The sequence below is a fragment of the Eubalaena glacialis genome, chromosome 1, assembly GCF_028564815.1.
Source record: "Eubalaena glacialis isolate mEubGla1 chromosome 1, mEubGla1.1.hap2.+ XY, whole genome shotgun sequence".
NCBI classification, from domain to species: Eukaryota; Metazoa; Chordata; class Mammalia; order Artiodactyla; family Balaenidae; genus Eubalaena; species Eubalaena glacialis.
In genome coordinates, this window is record NC_083716.1 from 63,258,290 (window position 1) to 63,275,432 (window position 17,143).

A 17,143-nucleotide genomic window follows, 5' to 3' on the forward strand; every position below is an offset into this window, starting at 1 on the left:
GTTATATGTAATTATATCTCAATAAAAAGTAACACGTATTGGGGCAATTTAAAAAAAAGAAATTCTTCCATCCAGATGGTTTTGCATCAAGAGCTTTAAATGGGCAGCCAGCAAGGGGAGGGGTGACTGGTCCTTTCTTGGGAGCGTGTCTTCCACTCAAGGGGCTGAACCTTGAGTAAGAGGCTGGCAAATGTCTCTGGGGGAGGAGTAAGGTCCAGTGAGACCAACCCTCCATGAACATCTCCTCGGGAACCTCCTCTGAGCTGTCAGTAGACATTTGTGTGCTCTGAGCTGTTCCACAGCTGCCAGCCACTGAGCCTGGAAGGTTCTGGCTCTGAGACCAGGAAAGTCCCCACCCCAGAAGATGGGAAGGGATGAGAAAAATCCAAGATGATCAGGACAAGGCCACAAGAACACAGGTGTCCCAAGGGACAGGGGTGTCCTGTGAATTGGTCCTGTTGTTGGTTCCTTCCTCCCAACTGGAGAGTGGCTGAGAATAGCTAGGTACACCTAACAGTCTCTGTCTCTTCCTGGTCGTTTACACAGATTTTGGACCGGTACTCCAAGCTGACAGACACTGTCTTACTCATCCTGTTGGGCTTCCAGATGCATCAGACACTTTGTTTTCAGGAACAGACATGCCCTCTGAATTCAACCTGGCTTTGATCATGTTGAAAATGAGAGGGCTTCCCCTTGGCTCAGTTTAACTGAAGACAAGGGAAAGAGATGGCCTAGAACCTTGGTGAGTGACATGGCAAAGCTGGCACAGGTCAGGCAGTGAGCACACCAACCCACCTAATGGCCAAGGCAGGTTGAGAGCCCCTTCCTGCTGGAGGCTGTTCATCCAGGTGGTGAAGACCACATGCTGAGGCCTGGCCTTGGTGCTTACCAGCTGTGTGACTTTGGACAAGTAACACAGACTCTCAGTAAAGTGGGGATGATAAGTGTACTTAGCACTGAGTTCTCCAGCATTTAGTTGTGAGGATTACATCAGATAACATGGGTAAAGCACTTGACAAAGAGCTTGATACAAAGTGAGGGCTTCATAAATACAGCCACTGCTGCTGCTGCTGCTGGTGTGCTGTCATTAGCGTTTCAAAGCTTCCTCATTCCTGAAGATGGCAGAGTAGAAGGACTCAAGCTCACCTTCTCTCATGAAAGTACCAAAAGCACAACTAACTGCTGAACAACCATCAACAAAAGACTCAAACCTACCAAAAAAGACATTCTACATCCAAAGTAGAACTCACAACAAAATGGTAGGAGGGGTGGTTTCATGATATAATCAAATCCCATACCCATCGGTGGGTGACCCACAAACGGGAAAATAATTATATCACACAGATTCTCCCACAGGAATGAGAGTTCTGAGCCCCGCTTGCAGGCTCCTCAGCCTGGAGTTCTGGCATCGGGAGGAGGAGCCCCCAGAGCATTTGGCTTTGAGGGCCAGTGGGGCTTGAATGCAGGAGTTCCACAGTACTGGGGGAAACAGAGACTCCATTCTTGGAGGGCACACACAAGGTTTCACGTGTACTGGGAACCAGGGCAAAGCAGTGACTCCACAGGAGCCTGAGGCAGACATATGTGAGGGTCTTGGAGGGCCTCCTGGGGAGGTGGAGGTTGTCTGTGGCTCACTGTGGGGGCAAGGACACTGGGGGTAGAAACCTCAGTGAATATTCACTGGTGTGAGCTCTGCCGGAAGTCACCATTTTGGCTTCAAGACCTGGGCCCACCCAACACCCTTCAGGCTCCAGTGGTGGGACATCTCAGGCCAAACAACCAACAGGGTGGGAACACAGCCACACCCATCAGCAGACAGGCTGCCTAAAGTCATCCTGATCCTACAGCTGCCTGCTAAACACACACCTTGACATGGCCCTGCCCAGCAGAGGGACAAGATCCAGCTCCACCAACTAGTGGGCAGGCACCAGCCACTTCCACCAGGAAGCCCGCACAAGCCCCTGGACCAACCTCACCCATCAGGGGGCAGACACCAGTAGCTAGAGGAGCTACGATCCTACAGCCTGAGGAATGGAGGCCACAAACACAGAAAGTTAAACAAAATGAGATGGCAGAGGAATATGTTCCAGATGAAGGAACAAGATAAGACTTTGGAAGACCAACTAAGTGAAGTGGAGATAGGCAATCTTCTTGAAAAAGAATTCAAAGTAATGATAGTAAAGATATCAGAGATCTCAGAAGAAGAATGGAGGCACAGACTGAGAAGATACAAGAAATGTTTAACAAAGAGCTAGAACATTTAAAGAACAAACAGAGATGTACAATAGAATAACTGAAATGAATAATACACTAGGAAGAATCAATAGCAAAATAAATGAGGCAGAAGAGCAATAAATGAGCTAGAAGACAGAGGGGTGGAAATCACCACTATGCAACAGAACTAAAAAAAAGAATGAAAAGAAATAAGGACAGTCTCAGAGACGCCTGGTACAACATTAAATGCACCAACATTCATTCTCATCCCAGAAGGAGATGAGAGAGAGAAAGGGCCTGAGAAAATATTTGAAGAGATAATACCTGAAAACTTCCCTAACATGGGAAAGAAAATATTCACTCAAGTCCAGGATATGCAGAGTCCCATACAGGATAAATCCAAGGAGGAACACACCGAGACACATAGTAATCAAACTGACAATAATTAAAGACAAAGTAAAAATATTAAAAGCAACAAGAGAAAAGCAACAAATAACATGCAAGGGAACTCCCATAAGGTTATCAGATGATTTTTCAGCATGAACTCTGCAGGCCAGGAGTGGCATGATATATTTAATGTGATGAAAGGGAATAACTACAACCAAGAATACTCTACCCAGCAAGGTTCTCATTCAGATTCAGTGGAGAGATCAAAACCTTTACAAACAAGCAAAAGCTAAGAGATTTCAGCACCACCAAACCAGCTTTACAACAAATGCTAAAGGAACTTCTCTAGACAGAAAAGAAAAGGCCACAACTAGAAACAAGAAACTTATAAATAGGAAAGCTCTCTGGTAAAAGCAAACATACAGTAAAGGTAGGAAATCATCCACACACAAATATGATATCAAAACCAGCATTCATGAGAAGAGGAGAGTACAGATGCAGCATATTGGAAATGCAATGAAAATTAAGAGAGCAGTAACTTGAAATAATCTTGTATATATATAGACTGCTATATCAAAACCTCATGGGAACTGCAAACCAAAAATCTACAATAGATACACACACACAAAAGAAAACAATCTAAACAAGAGAACAAAAGAGGAAGGGAAGAAAAAAGACCTACAGAAACAAATCCAAAACAGTTAACAAAATGGCAATATGAACATACTTATTGATAATTACCTTAAATGTAAATGTATTAAATGCTCCAACCAAAAGACACAGACTGGCTGAATGGATACAAAAACAAGACCCGGATATATGCTGTGTACAAGAGATCCACTTCAGATCTAGGGACACATACAGACTGACAGTGAGGAGATGGAAAAATGTATTCCATGCAAACGGAAATCAGAAGAAAGCTGGAGGAGCAATATTCACATCAGACAAAATAGACTTTAAAATAAAGACTGTTACAACAAGAGACAAAGAAGGATACTACATAACGATAAAGGGATCAATCCAAGAAGAATATATAACAATATATAACAGTTGTAAATATGTAAATATATGCACCCAACATAGGAGCACCAAATATATATGGCAAATACTAACAGCCATGAAAGGAGAAATCTACAGTAACACAGTAATAGTGGGAGACTATAACACCCCACTTACATCAATGGACAAATCATCCAGACAGAAGATCAATAAGGAAACAGGCCTTAAATGACACATTAGACCAGATGGACTTAATTGATATTTATAAAACATTCCGTCCCATAGCACCAGAATACACATTCTTCTCAAGTGCATATGGAACATTCTCCAGGATAGATCACATCTTGGGCCACAAATCAAGCCTTGGTAAATTTAAGAAAACTGAAATCACATCAAGCATCTTTTCTGACCACAGTGGTACGAGATTAGAAATCAACTACAAGAAAAAAAACTGTAAAAAGAACACAAATGCATGGAGGCTAAACAATATGTTACTAATCAACCAATGGATCACTGAAGAAATCAAAGAGGGAATCAGAAAATACTTACAGACAAATGACAACAAAAACACAATGATCCAAAACCTATGGGACGCAGCAAAAGCAGTTCTAAGAGGGAAGTTTGGAGCAATACAACCTTACCTCAGGAAACAAGAAAAATCTCAAACGAATAACCTAACCTTATAACTAAAGCAACTAGAGAAAGAAGAACAAACAAAACCCAAAGTTAATAGAAATCATAAAGATCAAGCAGAAATAAATGAAATAGACACGAAGAAAACAATAGAAAAGATCGATGAAACTAAAAGCTGGTTCTTTGGAAAGATAAACAAAATTGATAAACCTTTAGCCAGACTCATCAAGAAAGAAAAGAGAGGGCTGAAAACAATAAAATTTGAAATGAAGAAGGGAAGTTACAAGGGACACCACAGAAATACAAAGGATCATAAGAGACTACTACAAGCAACTATATGGCAATAAGATGGACAAGCTAGAAGAAATGGACAAATTCTTAGAAAGGTATAATCTCCCAAGACTGAACTAGGAAGAAATAGAAAATATGAACAAACCAATCATAAGTATTGGAATTGAAACTGTGATTTTAAAACATCCAATAAGGGACTTCCCTGGTGGTCCAGTGGTAAAGAATCTGCCTTCCAGTGCAGGGGACACGGGTTTGATCCCTGGTCGGGGAACTAAGGTCCCACATACCACGGAGCAACTAAGCCCACATGCCACAAATACTGAGCTTGCGCGACTCAATGAGAGAGCCCACGTGTTGCAAAATACAGAGCCCACGCGTTCTGGAGCCTGCGTGCTACAGCTACAGAGCCCACATGCCCTGGAGCCCACGTGCCACAACTAGAGAGACAAAACCTGCACGTCACAACTATAGAGAAGCCTGCGTGCCACAACTAGAGAGAAGCCCGTGCACCACAACTAGAGAGAAGCCTGCGCGCTGCAATGAAAACCCCGTGCCTCAACGAAAGATCCCACGTGCCGCAACTAAGGCTTAACACAGCCAAAAACATTAAGAAAATAAATAAATTTAAAAAAAAATCCAACAAAGAAAAGTCCAGGATCAGGCTTCACAGGAGAATTCTATCAAACATTTAGAGAAGAGTTAACACCTATCCTTATGAAACTCTTCCAAAAACTGCAGAGGAAGGAGCACTCTGAAGCTCATTGTATAAGCCTACCATCAGCCTGATACCAAAACCAGACAAAGATACCACAGAAAAAGAAAATTATAGGCCAACATCACTGATGAACATGGACACAGAAATCCTCAACAGAATACTAGCGAACCGAATCCAAAAATACATTAAAAGGATCATATACCATGATCAAGTGGGAGTTATCCCAGGGATGCAAGGATTTTTCAATATCCGCAAATCAATCAGTATGATACACCACATTAAGAAATTGAAGAATAAAAACCATATGATAATCTCAATAGATGCAGAAAAACCTTTTGATAAAGTTCAACACCCATGGGGACTTCCCTGGTGGCACAGTGGTTAAGAATCTGCCTGCCAGTGTAGGGGACACGGGTTCAATCCCTGGTCCGGGAAGATCCCACATGCCGTGGAGCAACTAAGCCCGTGCGCCACAACTACTGAGCCTGCGCTCTAGAGCCTGCAAGCCACAACTACTGAAGTCTGCACACTTAGAGCCCGTGCTCTGCAACAAGAGAAGCCACCGCAATGAGAAGCCCGCACACCGCAACGAAGAGTAGCCCTCTCTTGCCGCAACTAGAGAAAGCCCACACGCAGCAACGAAGACCCAATGCAGCCAAAAAAAAAAAAAAAACCTAATGAGTACTGTGACGCTCCTAAAGAAGGTTATGGTATGCAGCACCCACAAATTAAAAAAAAAAAATTCAACACTCATTTATGATAAAAAAACTCTCCAGGGACTTCCCTGGTGGTCCAGTGGGTAAGACACTGTGCTCCCAACGTAGGGGACTGGGGTTCAACCCCTGGTCGGGCAACTAGATCCCACACTCATGCTGCAATTAAGTTTTCATGCTGCAGCTAAGAGTCTGCATGCTGCAACTAAGAAGTCTGCATTCCACAACCAAGAAGGTCCCACATGCTGCAACTAAAAAGATCCCACATGCTGCAACAAAGATCCCACATGCTGCAACGAAGATCCCATGTGCCACAACTAAGATCCAGTGCAGCCAAAATCAATAAATTAATAATGAAATAAATAAAATAAATATTAAAAAAAACCTCTCCAGAAAGTGGGCATAGAGGGAACCTACCTCAACCTAATGAAGACCATATATGACAAACCCACAGCTAACAACATTCTCTCAGTGAAAATCTGAAAGTGTTTCCTCTAAGATCAGGAACAAGACAAGGATGCCCACTCTCACCACTTTTACTCAACATAGTTTTGGAAGTAATCCATGGTAACCAGAGAAGAAAAAGAAATAAATGGAATCCAAATTGGAAAAGGAGAAGTAAAACTGTCACTGTTTGCAAATGACATGATACTCTACACAGAAAATCCTAAAGATGCTACCAGAAAACTACCTGAGCTCATCAGTGAATTCGGTAAAGTTGCAGGATACAAAATTAATACACAGAAATCTGTTGCATTCCTATACACTAAAGTTCCTATACAAAGGAAGTTCAGATACAGAAATTAAAGAAACAATCCCATTTACCATCGCACCAAAAGGAAGAAAATACCTAGGAATAAACCTCCCTAAGGAGAAAAAAGACCTGTACTCTGAAAACTATACAGACACTGATCAGAGAAATCGAAGATGACAGAAACTGATGGAAAGATCCACCATGTTCTTGGATTAGAAGAATCAATATTATCAAAATGCCTATACTACCCATGGCAATCTATAGATTCAATGCAATCCCTATCAAACTAACAAAGACATTTGTCACAGAACAACAAAAAAAATTTAAAAATTTGTATGGAAACACAAAAGACTCCGAATAGCCAAGGCAATCCTGAGAAAGAAAACTGAAGCTGGAGGAATCAGGCTCCCTGACTTCAGACTATACTATAAAGTTACAGTCATCAAAACAGTATGGTTCTGGCACAAAAACAGAAATATAGACCAATGGAACAGGATAGAAAACCCAGAAATAAACCCACGCACCTAAGGTCAATTAATCTATGACAAAGGATGCAAGAATATACAATGGAGAAAAGACAGTCTCTTCAACAAATGGTGCTGGGAAAACTGGACAGCTACATGTAAAAGAATGAACTTAGAACACTCCCTAACACCATACACAAAGATAAATTCAACATGGGTCAAAGACCTAAATGTAAGGTCAGACACTATAAAACTCTTAGAGGAAAACATAGGCAGAACACTCTTTGACATAAATTACAGCAATATCCTTTTGGATCCACCTCCTAGAGTAATGAAAATAAAAACAAAAATAAGCAAATGCGACCTAATTAAACTAAAGAACTTTTGCACAGCAAAGGAAACGATAAACAAAATGAAAACACAACCCACAGAATGGGAGAAAATATTTGTAAATGAAGCCACTGAGAAGGGATTAACCTTCCAAATATACAGACAGCTCATGCAGCTCTATATTTAAAAAAAAACAACAAAAAACCCCCCCAAACAACCCAATCAAAAATGGGCAGAATATCAGATAGACATTTCTCCAAAGAAGACATACAGATGGCCAAAAAGCACTTGAAAAGGTGCTCAACATCTCTAATTATTAGAGAAATTCAAATCAAAACTACAATCAGGGGGCTTCCCTGGTGGCGCAGAGGTTAAGAATCTGCCTGCCAATGCAGGGGACATGGGTTCGAGCCCTGGTCTGGGAAGATCCCACATGCTGCAGAGCAGCTAGGCCTGTGAGCCACAACTACTGAGCCCACATGCCACAACTACTGAAGCCCGCATGCCTAGAGCCCATGCTCCACAACAAGAGAAGCCACTGCAATGAGAAGGCCACATGCCGCAATGAAGAGTAACCCCTGCTCGCCGCAACTAGAAAAAGCCTGCGTGCAGCAATGAAGACCCAATGCAGCCAAAAATAAAATAAATAAATAAATTAAAAAAACAAAAAAAACAAAACTACAATCAGGTATCACCTCACACCAGTTAGAATGGCCATCAAAAAGCCTACAAACAATAAATGCTGGGGAGGGTGTGGAGAAAAGGGAACCCTCCTACACTGTTGGTGGGAATGTAAATTGATGCAGCCACTATGGAGAACAGAATGGGGGATCCTTAAAAAACTAAAAGTAGAGCTACCATATGATCCAGCAATCCTACTCCTGGCCATCTATCTGGAGAAAACCATAATTCAAAAAGATACATGCACCCCTGTGTTCATTGCAGAATTATTTACAATGGCCAAGACATGGAAGCAACCTAAATATCCATCAACAGAAGAATGGATAAAGAAGATGTGGTACATATATACAATGGAATACTCCTCAGCCATAAACAAGAATGCAGTAATGCCATTTGTAGCAACATGGATGGACCTAGAGATTATCATACTAAGTGAAGTAAGTCAGACAGAAAGACAAATATCATATGATATCACTTATATGTGGAATCTAAAAAATGATACAAATGAACTTATTTACAAAATAGAAACAGACTCACAGACTTCAAAAACATACTCATGGTTACCAAAGGGGAAAGGTGATAGGGGGAGGGATAAATTAGGAGTTTGGGATTAACAGATATATACCAGTATATATAAAATAGATAATCAACAAGGACCTACTGTATAGCACAGGGAACTCTACTCAATATTCTGTAATAACCTATATGGGAAAAGAATCTGACAAAGAATGGATACATATATTTGTATAACTGAATCACTTTGCTGTATACCTGAAACTAACACAACATTGTAAGTCAACTATACTCCAATATAAAGTAAAAATTAAATTAAAACAAAGTATTGAAGAGCTAAAAAAAAAAGAACTATGTGTGGACAATTTCACTCTGATATTTTTAGAAACTAAAGCAAAAGGGAAAATCTACTGTCATTTGATTTTCATTTTTCAACAACAGAACAAAAGGACACGGAAAAGTTTGTAAAAATGGTTATTTTTCTCCCTTGGTTTAAATGTCCCTCCTGTAAAATAAAGACATTAGGCAAGGTAAAAAAAAAAAAAAAAAAGCTTCTTCATTCCCCAAACTAAAAGCTATCTTTTGAGGGTCAGAGAAACTACGCCCCAGAGAGTTTAGGGGACTTGAGCAACACTGCTCCATAATCAGGGCCAAAGCAGCAGCAGTGCCCATGAGCTCTGACTCACAGGCCAGTTCCCTAGCCACAGGGGCACAGCACTTTTCCTGGGCACCAAGAAGTGTCCTGGGCCTGCTGAGTGGCAGAGAGCCACCTCGGAAGGCCAGGGGCAGGGGCTCACCGATCAGGGTCATCGCTGAAGAAGTAGTTGACTTCCCCGAAGGTGCCCACGTCATTGTCTGTTGCCTGCAAAGGTAAGAAAAAGAAGTCATTACTGCCAGAACCAGCCGAGGCTCCCAATCTCAGCAGGAAATGTCCACAGCAAACCCATGCTTCCCCCACACAGCTCCTCAGGCCCAGGCCGAATTTTCTAGAGCCATGCTGTTCAATAAGGTTTTCACCAGTCACAAACGGCGATTTAAATTAATACTGGAGCACACAGTTCTGGAGGATCAGTCTTCTACCTAAATCTCTAACTATGCGAAACCACCCCTCCTGGACTCATGTCAGACATTCTCTGTAGATGCTCAGAGGGCTTGGGGGAGAGACCCTAGACCTGTGGCTTGGGGTCATAACTTGTAGGTTTACAAAATACCTCAAACAAAAGTGGGGGTGGGTTCAACCATCTGGTGGCCTCCTCCCGTGACCCTCCTCCAGTCCCCAAAGCCTCCAAGTCAGATGTGGTACCTAGTGGGGAAGGCCTCTTGGGTGGATTTCTGGTGTTCCCCCTTCTTTAACCCTGGGAATAATCCACCGCATGTATCAAGCAGACTGTCATCTGGTTGGCAACCTCTTCTGCTGGAAACAGTCTGCTGCCCACCCCCACCCATCTTCTTTGGCATCCCTCTCTGCTCGAACAAGTGGTCCAAGTGGGACCTAGTCCCCTGACCTCAGGGACTAGGCTGGGAGTGGTCCCTGACCGCAGCAGGGGCCTATTAGAATCCTTCCCTGGGATTCTTCTTATTGTTGCTGGGGATAAAAACTTTCCTCTGGGGCAGTGAAGCTGGGACGATGTGAAGTGGGAGTTGCTGGATGTGTAGGGAGGATGAAGAGAGGGGCTGATCTTGGTAGTTCTAGAGTCCTGAATCTGACATCCCTTCCCACCTCAGTTTGGTTTGTGAGTCCAACAAGATCTCTTTTATCCAGGCTGGTCCAAGTTGGCTTTCTATCACCTACAGTCAAAAGAGACTGGAGCGAGAGTGGCCTGCCTTATGCCTGATGATGATGGCAACAATGGTGACCACTGCCAGCCTGCACTCCATATATTTTACATTGTCAAAGGGCATCCAGGTTTATTAAGACCTCATTTTATCCTCACAACTGTCACAACATGATGAGGAAGACCCACATTTCTACCCATCACACAGATCACAAAACTGAGGCCCAGACCACAGTGATGTCTGGTGTAACCCTGTCACCACTCTAGGTCATGAGCAGATTCAAGCAGAGTGGGGCAGAACCTGAGATCCCTACTCCCATCCCAGGGTTCCTTCCTTTAGGCCACCTACGTGGGGCCCCTCTCCATCCCCTCCCTTGTCCAGGACAATGGTAGTTATAGTAGAGGCTTGGCTTTTGCGGCTGGAACCTCTGGGCTTCTGCACTGTCGCTGGCATGGTTACATTCCACAGTGCAGACTAAGTGACACCATTCATGCATTCATTCAATAGTTACTTAGTAAGCATGTACTCTGTGCCAGGCACTGTGACCTCTGCTCCCTCCCCGGCCATGCCCTAGAGCTGGGCAAACTGCTACCTGCCACCAGAAGCCTGGAGGGAAAGGCCTTGAGCTGACCTTAGGGTCATGTTTTACACTCAGGGCTTCTCTAAGATCACAGCTGGATAAAGGTTCCGCTGCTAAAAATATGTTTCAATACCTATTTTTGTTTATTTTTATTTTTTAGCTTTGAGGTATAATTGACAAAAATTATTTTATAACTTTATTATACAATAAATTATGATAATATATTATATTGAGGTATAATTGACAATGGAAAGGATTCCCACTATTGAGTTAATTAACCACCCATCACCTCACAGATTTACGCTTTTGTTCCTTGTCTGGTGAGAACACTTAAGTTCTACTTTCTCAGCAAATTTCAATGGTACGGTACAGTGTTATCAACTATAGTCACCACGTTATACATTAGATCCTCAGACCTTATTCATCTTATAACAAAGTTTGTACCCGTTGATCAGCCTCTCCCTATTTCCCCCTGCTCAATACCTTGGTACTAAGTATTTTTTGAGGTTCCTTTTAAAGTTCTTGGATTCTGTGAAATCTATTCCATTCTGTGTTCTTTACAATAAACCCGAATTACAAGAAAACACCAACTTGTGTTCAGTATATTGAATTCAGGAAGGCAAAGAAGTAAATGATATATTCCAAATGATTTAAATGAAAAAAAGTGTTTATACCCAAAGGGTTAAGACCTCAGTTATCCAGAAAACTTGGTTATCCAGAAGGAAGCCAATTCCAGGGGCTGTGGGCAGCCTGCTTTTAAGGACAGGCTCTTGTACCCACTGTTCCATTCAGTGTCCCCACTGTGTTCAGCAGACTGTGTGTGGACCTCTGTCTTCTCACCGCCCTGGCCAGGCTCCAAGAGCATCTCAGGTTCTCGGGGGATGCGTGTCTAATAAATGGAAAGGTAAACGCCGAGCTATGTAACCCACCCTCTAACCCAGAACCGATTCCAGGGCAGACCCTCCCCCGTGCCCTGAGCCACTCCTCCCAACGACTGCATTTATCGACTCCTCGCACTTATCACGTATTGTATCTTCATAATGACCCTATGACGTAGGTGCTATTATTACTACCACCCCCAATTTACAGATGGGGAAACTGAGGCACCGAGAGAGTGAACAGCTCACCCAAGGCTTCACAGCTAAAAGAGCGGCAAAGTTAGGATTTGAACCCAGTGCCGGCTTGTCACATCCTCCGCCTCAACGTGTTCTTGCTTCTAAACCAAGAAGAGAACTTGTTCTCAGAAGGAGAGGTGTCTGGTTATTTCAGGGCAGAGGAGACCAAAACTTCTCATAATAAGCCTACCTCTCTCCTCCCCTTTCAGGGGCCAGAGAAGGCGGGGAGGCACCCATAAGTCCCCTTTCATTCCACCAACAAATGATCACCACCATACATGGTATTACTAGACTATAATAACTGCAGCTCTGTCTGGGGAGCAGCTGACCAGATGCCATCAAGCCCCTTGGCGAGGGGTGAGTGTAATGTAGAGACCCTAGCTCCAGGTCAGAGTCAGCAGCCCAGGTCACCGTGTGACCAAACAGCAACCTCCTGGGGCCTCGGCATCCTCATTTGTCAAAGGAAAGGGTTTGGGGAAGCAAAGAGGGTAGGGCTGCATCTGCCAGGCTCGCCTCCCAGCCTGGACAGTGCCTGGCACATGGCAGGTGCTTCACAAATGCTTGGAAAATGAAGGAACCAATTCTAGTAAGAAAGGGGCGGTGGAGAGATGGGGGCAAAAGCGAGGAGAGCGGATTCTAAGGGAAAGGGAGGGGCGAAAAGAAGGAGAGAGGGAAAAGGAGGGGGGAGGCTAGGAGCGGCAGAGGGGTCAGCAGAGTGGGCTGGGCCAAGCCACAAGGGGGGTTCCCTGCCCCTGAAGGTCACATTGGGACCCTGGGGACAAGCCCTCCACATCTATGTGCCCTATGGAATTGCACTCGGACTGTTAGGGTGGGAAGGACCCCCGAGGTCCCCCTGTCCACTCCTCTTCACCCTGAGGCTCAGGGAAGTTAGGTGACGAGCCCCTGGGAACAAGATAGAACTGTCTTCTCTCTCCAGGCAGACGCTGGCCTCTACCACCCCTGCCGAGTCCCCACTCCCTCCCCGAGTGGACTGAGCACAGCCATGGTTCCCACGGTGACCCCTCTCCCCAGGGGCCTCTTGCTGCCCGCCCAGGCCGCCGATGTTAACCGGGGAAGATTTGTGAGTCCTTTAGTGCCACCGACTAATGACCGTATGAAATATGTATGCCTGGTGATGAGGAGAGGGAGAACTTTCATTTTTCACGTGCACGAAGCAGAATAATATGAAGATGAAAAGCTACTTCTGTGCGCCTGCCAGGGTGGGAGCAGCCAGCACCAACACAAAGGGCCTGGTCCGGGTGCTCAGGCCAGTGCCAGGCTGCTGCGGGGCCTGGTAGGGGCCCGTGCCCAGAGAAGGCAGCAAATCTGCCCACTAGGCGGCCCTGCTGAAGGCCCTCCTCCTCTACATGCATTCTTAGCCCTGTACTTGGGCCTGGCTGCCAGCTCCGGCCTCATCTCTGACCACGTGCAGGCGGGACCGTGTGCGGCTCCCGGACCTGACCGGCTCTGCTCGTGCTGCTGCCTCTGCCGGGATTGCTTCCTTCCTCTCCCACCTGGCTCCCCCGTTCCTGTCCTCCTGGCTCCCCAAGGCTGGATTAGGGCTCCACCCTGCTGGAGATACTCCCAGCTGTGACTGCTCTGTGGAGCTGATGTGTTTCCCACCCCAGGAGGCTGCGGATCCCCGAGGCCAGGGTGGGGTCACGGGGCCTGGACATCAGGGCGGCTCAGGAAAGCTCCTATATCCGTCATCTACAGGTACACCTGCATCCACATCCACACCACGTATGTATGTATACTGTTTCATTTTGGCCACACCCATACGTGGCAAGTACTGTTAGAACCCTCTGCTCCCTGTCTTTAACAAACAAGGAAACAGAGGCAGGATGATAAGGAACTTTCCCAAGATTTCATAGCTGGTAAGCGCCAGAGCTGGCCTCCAGATCCCTGTGTTGAAAACCGCTTAACAGCTTGTGGCATATGCCCTCCGAGCAGCGCCCTGTGGAGGTCAAGGAGCAGCCTGGCCGTGCTGGCCAGCCCAGTAGGGGGCGCTGCCGGGGCCTGCTCCACTACCCACCCTGCAACCTGTCCCACCCCGGCAGGTCTCTGTCCCAGCCCCACTCTGCTTGTTGCAGCACTTTTCACAACAATCTCCTTCCCAGAACCTGCTTTGTGCCTAAGCAACTGAAAAATCAACAGACGAATCACGTGCCAAACAGACAGTGACCCTCGGGCCCACTTTAGGAAGGAGGGCTTGAGAAGTGACCAGGGGCCTGTGCAGAGAGAACAAATGTCCTCCTCAGGCCATGAACACCCTTCCTCCTGCCATGTTCTGGGACGTTCTGTCTCCCTGCAGGGTCACTTCCGGGATCTTGCAGGCCAGTCAGATGGCTACAGGGATGGGGGAAGGGGATGGCCCAGCTGGCCAGGCTGGCTGACTCTCATATTGTACCTGGCGACTCTAAGAAATGCCAAACCAGGGTTCCAGGTGGGCACCTCAACTGTGCTGCTGGCCCCCTCTCTGATGCCTCTGTGTCCCTGTTACTATTCCACCTGGGCTAGAATCTCACCCCCAGGTACACACTAGCACATTTTGCCACTTGCCATGACTCTCATAAGATGCCCAGGGGTAAGAAGTCAAAACCAATGGCTAGAATGATCTTCCTCTGCTCAAAGACCTTCAATGGCTCCCCACTGCTGCTGAATTAATTTCAGACCAGCACCTGTTGTCAAGGCTCTGCAGAGCCTGGCTGGCCTTGGCGATTTTGTATCCATCTCTCCCTGATGCACCCAAACTGTCCTCTCATTGCCTGGTTGCATCATCCCTTCATTCCGTAACTGCTGCCCACCCCTCCAAATGCCCCTTCCCTTAGGGAGCTCCCCGGCCGCTTGCTGTTCTTGACCTGAGAGCCCCTGGCTGGACCTGTTTTAGAACACTCAGCAGTCTGCTGTCCCTGAAACCTGCTTGTGTATGCCCCGTTCCCTCCCCTTGACAGACAAGTCTGTACCTAACTTATTTTTGTATACTGTGTTGTGCCTGGCACAGGGCTCAAAATCTTCGCCAAATTTAGTAAAATCTGGGATATCCGTTGCCAGACACTGAGGGCCAGCATGACCTTCCTTCTGGGGGGCTAGTGCTCCCATCAGCAAACACCTTGGTGGGCCGTGAGCAGCCAGAGTGGGGCTCCTTAGGTTGCCCAGGAGGCAGGGCTGGGGTTTATAAAGCATCTCCAGTAAGTCTCCCAAGCTCAGGTCTCTCGTCCAAGCTCCCTACTGGCCAAACCTTAGAGGCAGGTGGGATGGGAGGTGGGGGGAGCACTCACTGAACAGCCCTCACCGTCAGCCTGCAGGCACGTGCAGAGCAGGTGAGAAGGACAGCGTGGGTGTGGAGGGGCAGATGGGGGGGCGCCTGGCACACCACAGAAAGAACCTTCACCAAGATGATGATCAGACTCGCGCTCAGTCACATGCTCAGTAAATACTTTCCGAGCTTTTCCAATGTGTCAGCTACTGTGCCCGGCTCTGAACCCACGGCCATCAGCATGACAATGCCCTTGCTGGAATGTGACTTATAATCAGAAAGGGGAGACAGACAATAATGGAGGAGAGAAATAGCTAAACAACAATTTCAGACAGTGGTAAGAACTGTGGGGAAATACAGCAGAAAATGGGCTAGCAGGTGACTGGGTTGCTATTTTAGGTTGACTAGTCCTGGAGAAGATCTTTGGCAAAGTGTATTTGGGTCTACAGGGCAGTCACTGGCTGGACACTGAGAAGCCTGGGAGGTCCTGGTGAGAACCGCTCTCACTGAGGCCCAGAGGAGGCTCAGAATGTCTCTGTCTCCTCCAGTGGAAGCGTCTGCAGCCCAGGAAGACCAGCCGGCGGGTCAGCATCTGTCCCCGCGGTCAGCTCATGGGAGAGGGTGCGGCCAGGACTGGCTGCTGCCCAGGGCCTGATTTATAAGGCATCTCCTCCTATTCTCCTCAACACTGGCATTACCAGCAAAACTAATTCCCTCATTTGGGCCTTTATAATTGCATCCGCGAGTGCTTATTTCCGTGATGGACAATGCCGGCAAAAGTGTAATTTTCTTCTGCTGACAAAAAAAGAGAAAAATAAATACACACGGTGGGGCGGGGGGGAAATTCCAAAGGTTAAGACAAGGTGAGCCTGCAGTGGAGGAATAGCCAGATCCCCAGACCAGCCAGGCTCATGTCAGAAACGTCCAACTTTCCCCTGGCTATATAGGGTGGAAGGGGGTCAAATGACCCCCTGCCATTTCCCCTTGAGCACTTACAGTGTCAGGCACTGTGCCCAGCATTTCCCATGCTTTAGTTCACTCTATCTTCCCAAAAGTCCTATGGGAAGGACTTTCGGGAAGTCCTTCCCTTTGGGAAGCACCAGTATTATTTCCATTTTACAGATGGAGGGAACTGAGGCTCAGAAAGGTCAATCAACTTGCCCAAGGTCAAAGAGCCACGGTACCAGGACATGAACCCAATACAGTCAACTGCAAGGCAGGTGCTCTCAAACGCTCCCCTCCCCTGCACCCCTCCCCCATTGGTGGGGCTGGAGGAGAGGCGTCCTCCTGCAGTTTGAGAGCTCAGCCATGGGATCCAGGGTGCTCCTACCAGGTCACTGTACTCACCCTGTAGATGAGGCCCCAACAGGCAGTCTTTTCCTTCTTGTCACAGGCTCTGCCCCCAGCCTCTGCCTTGAGTGGGTGGGCTCCAGCAATTCTGGTTGTGCCCGTAAGCAGAGGATGCAGGGGTCCCTGGATGTCATTTCCCAGGACGCAGGCCCTTAGCCAAGGTCCTTCATCCTCAAAGGTTCCCCCCAATCCCATCCCACCCAAGCTTGGTCTTGGTGTGTGCAGGTGGCTCAGGGCCTAGACTGGGGGAGGCTGTCACCTGCTAAAGGCCGGGGCAGCCTGGCTGGCTGTGGGCACCCTTCTGACCCTTGCAGGGCTCTTCACCCAGCACCCTGTGGATATAGCTCTTCCTTCAACTTGGATGCCAGG

The 17,143-nt window shown here is 46.5% G+C and overlaps 1 protein-coding gene across 1 annotated transcript in view; it reads right to left on the bottom strand.

Moving 5' to 3' along the window:
* CDH23 (cadherin related 23) overlaps positions 1–17,143 on the bottom strand; it is a 428,638-nt gene that overhangs the window by 147,640 nt on the left and 263,855 nt on the right. The window contains exon 15 of the mRNA XM_061181180.1: positions 9,492–9,556. Coding sequence (XP_061037163.1) covers positions 9,492–9,556 — 65 coding nt within the window. The remainder of the gene's footprint in view (positions 1–9,491; positions 9,557–17,143) is intronic.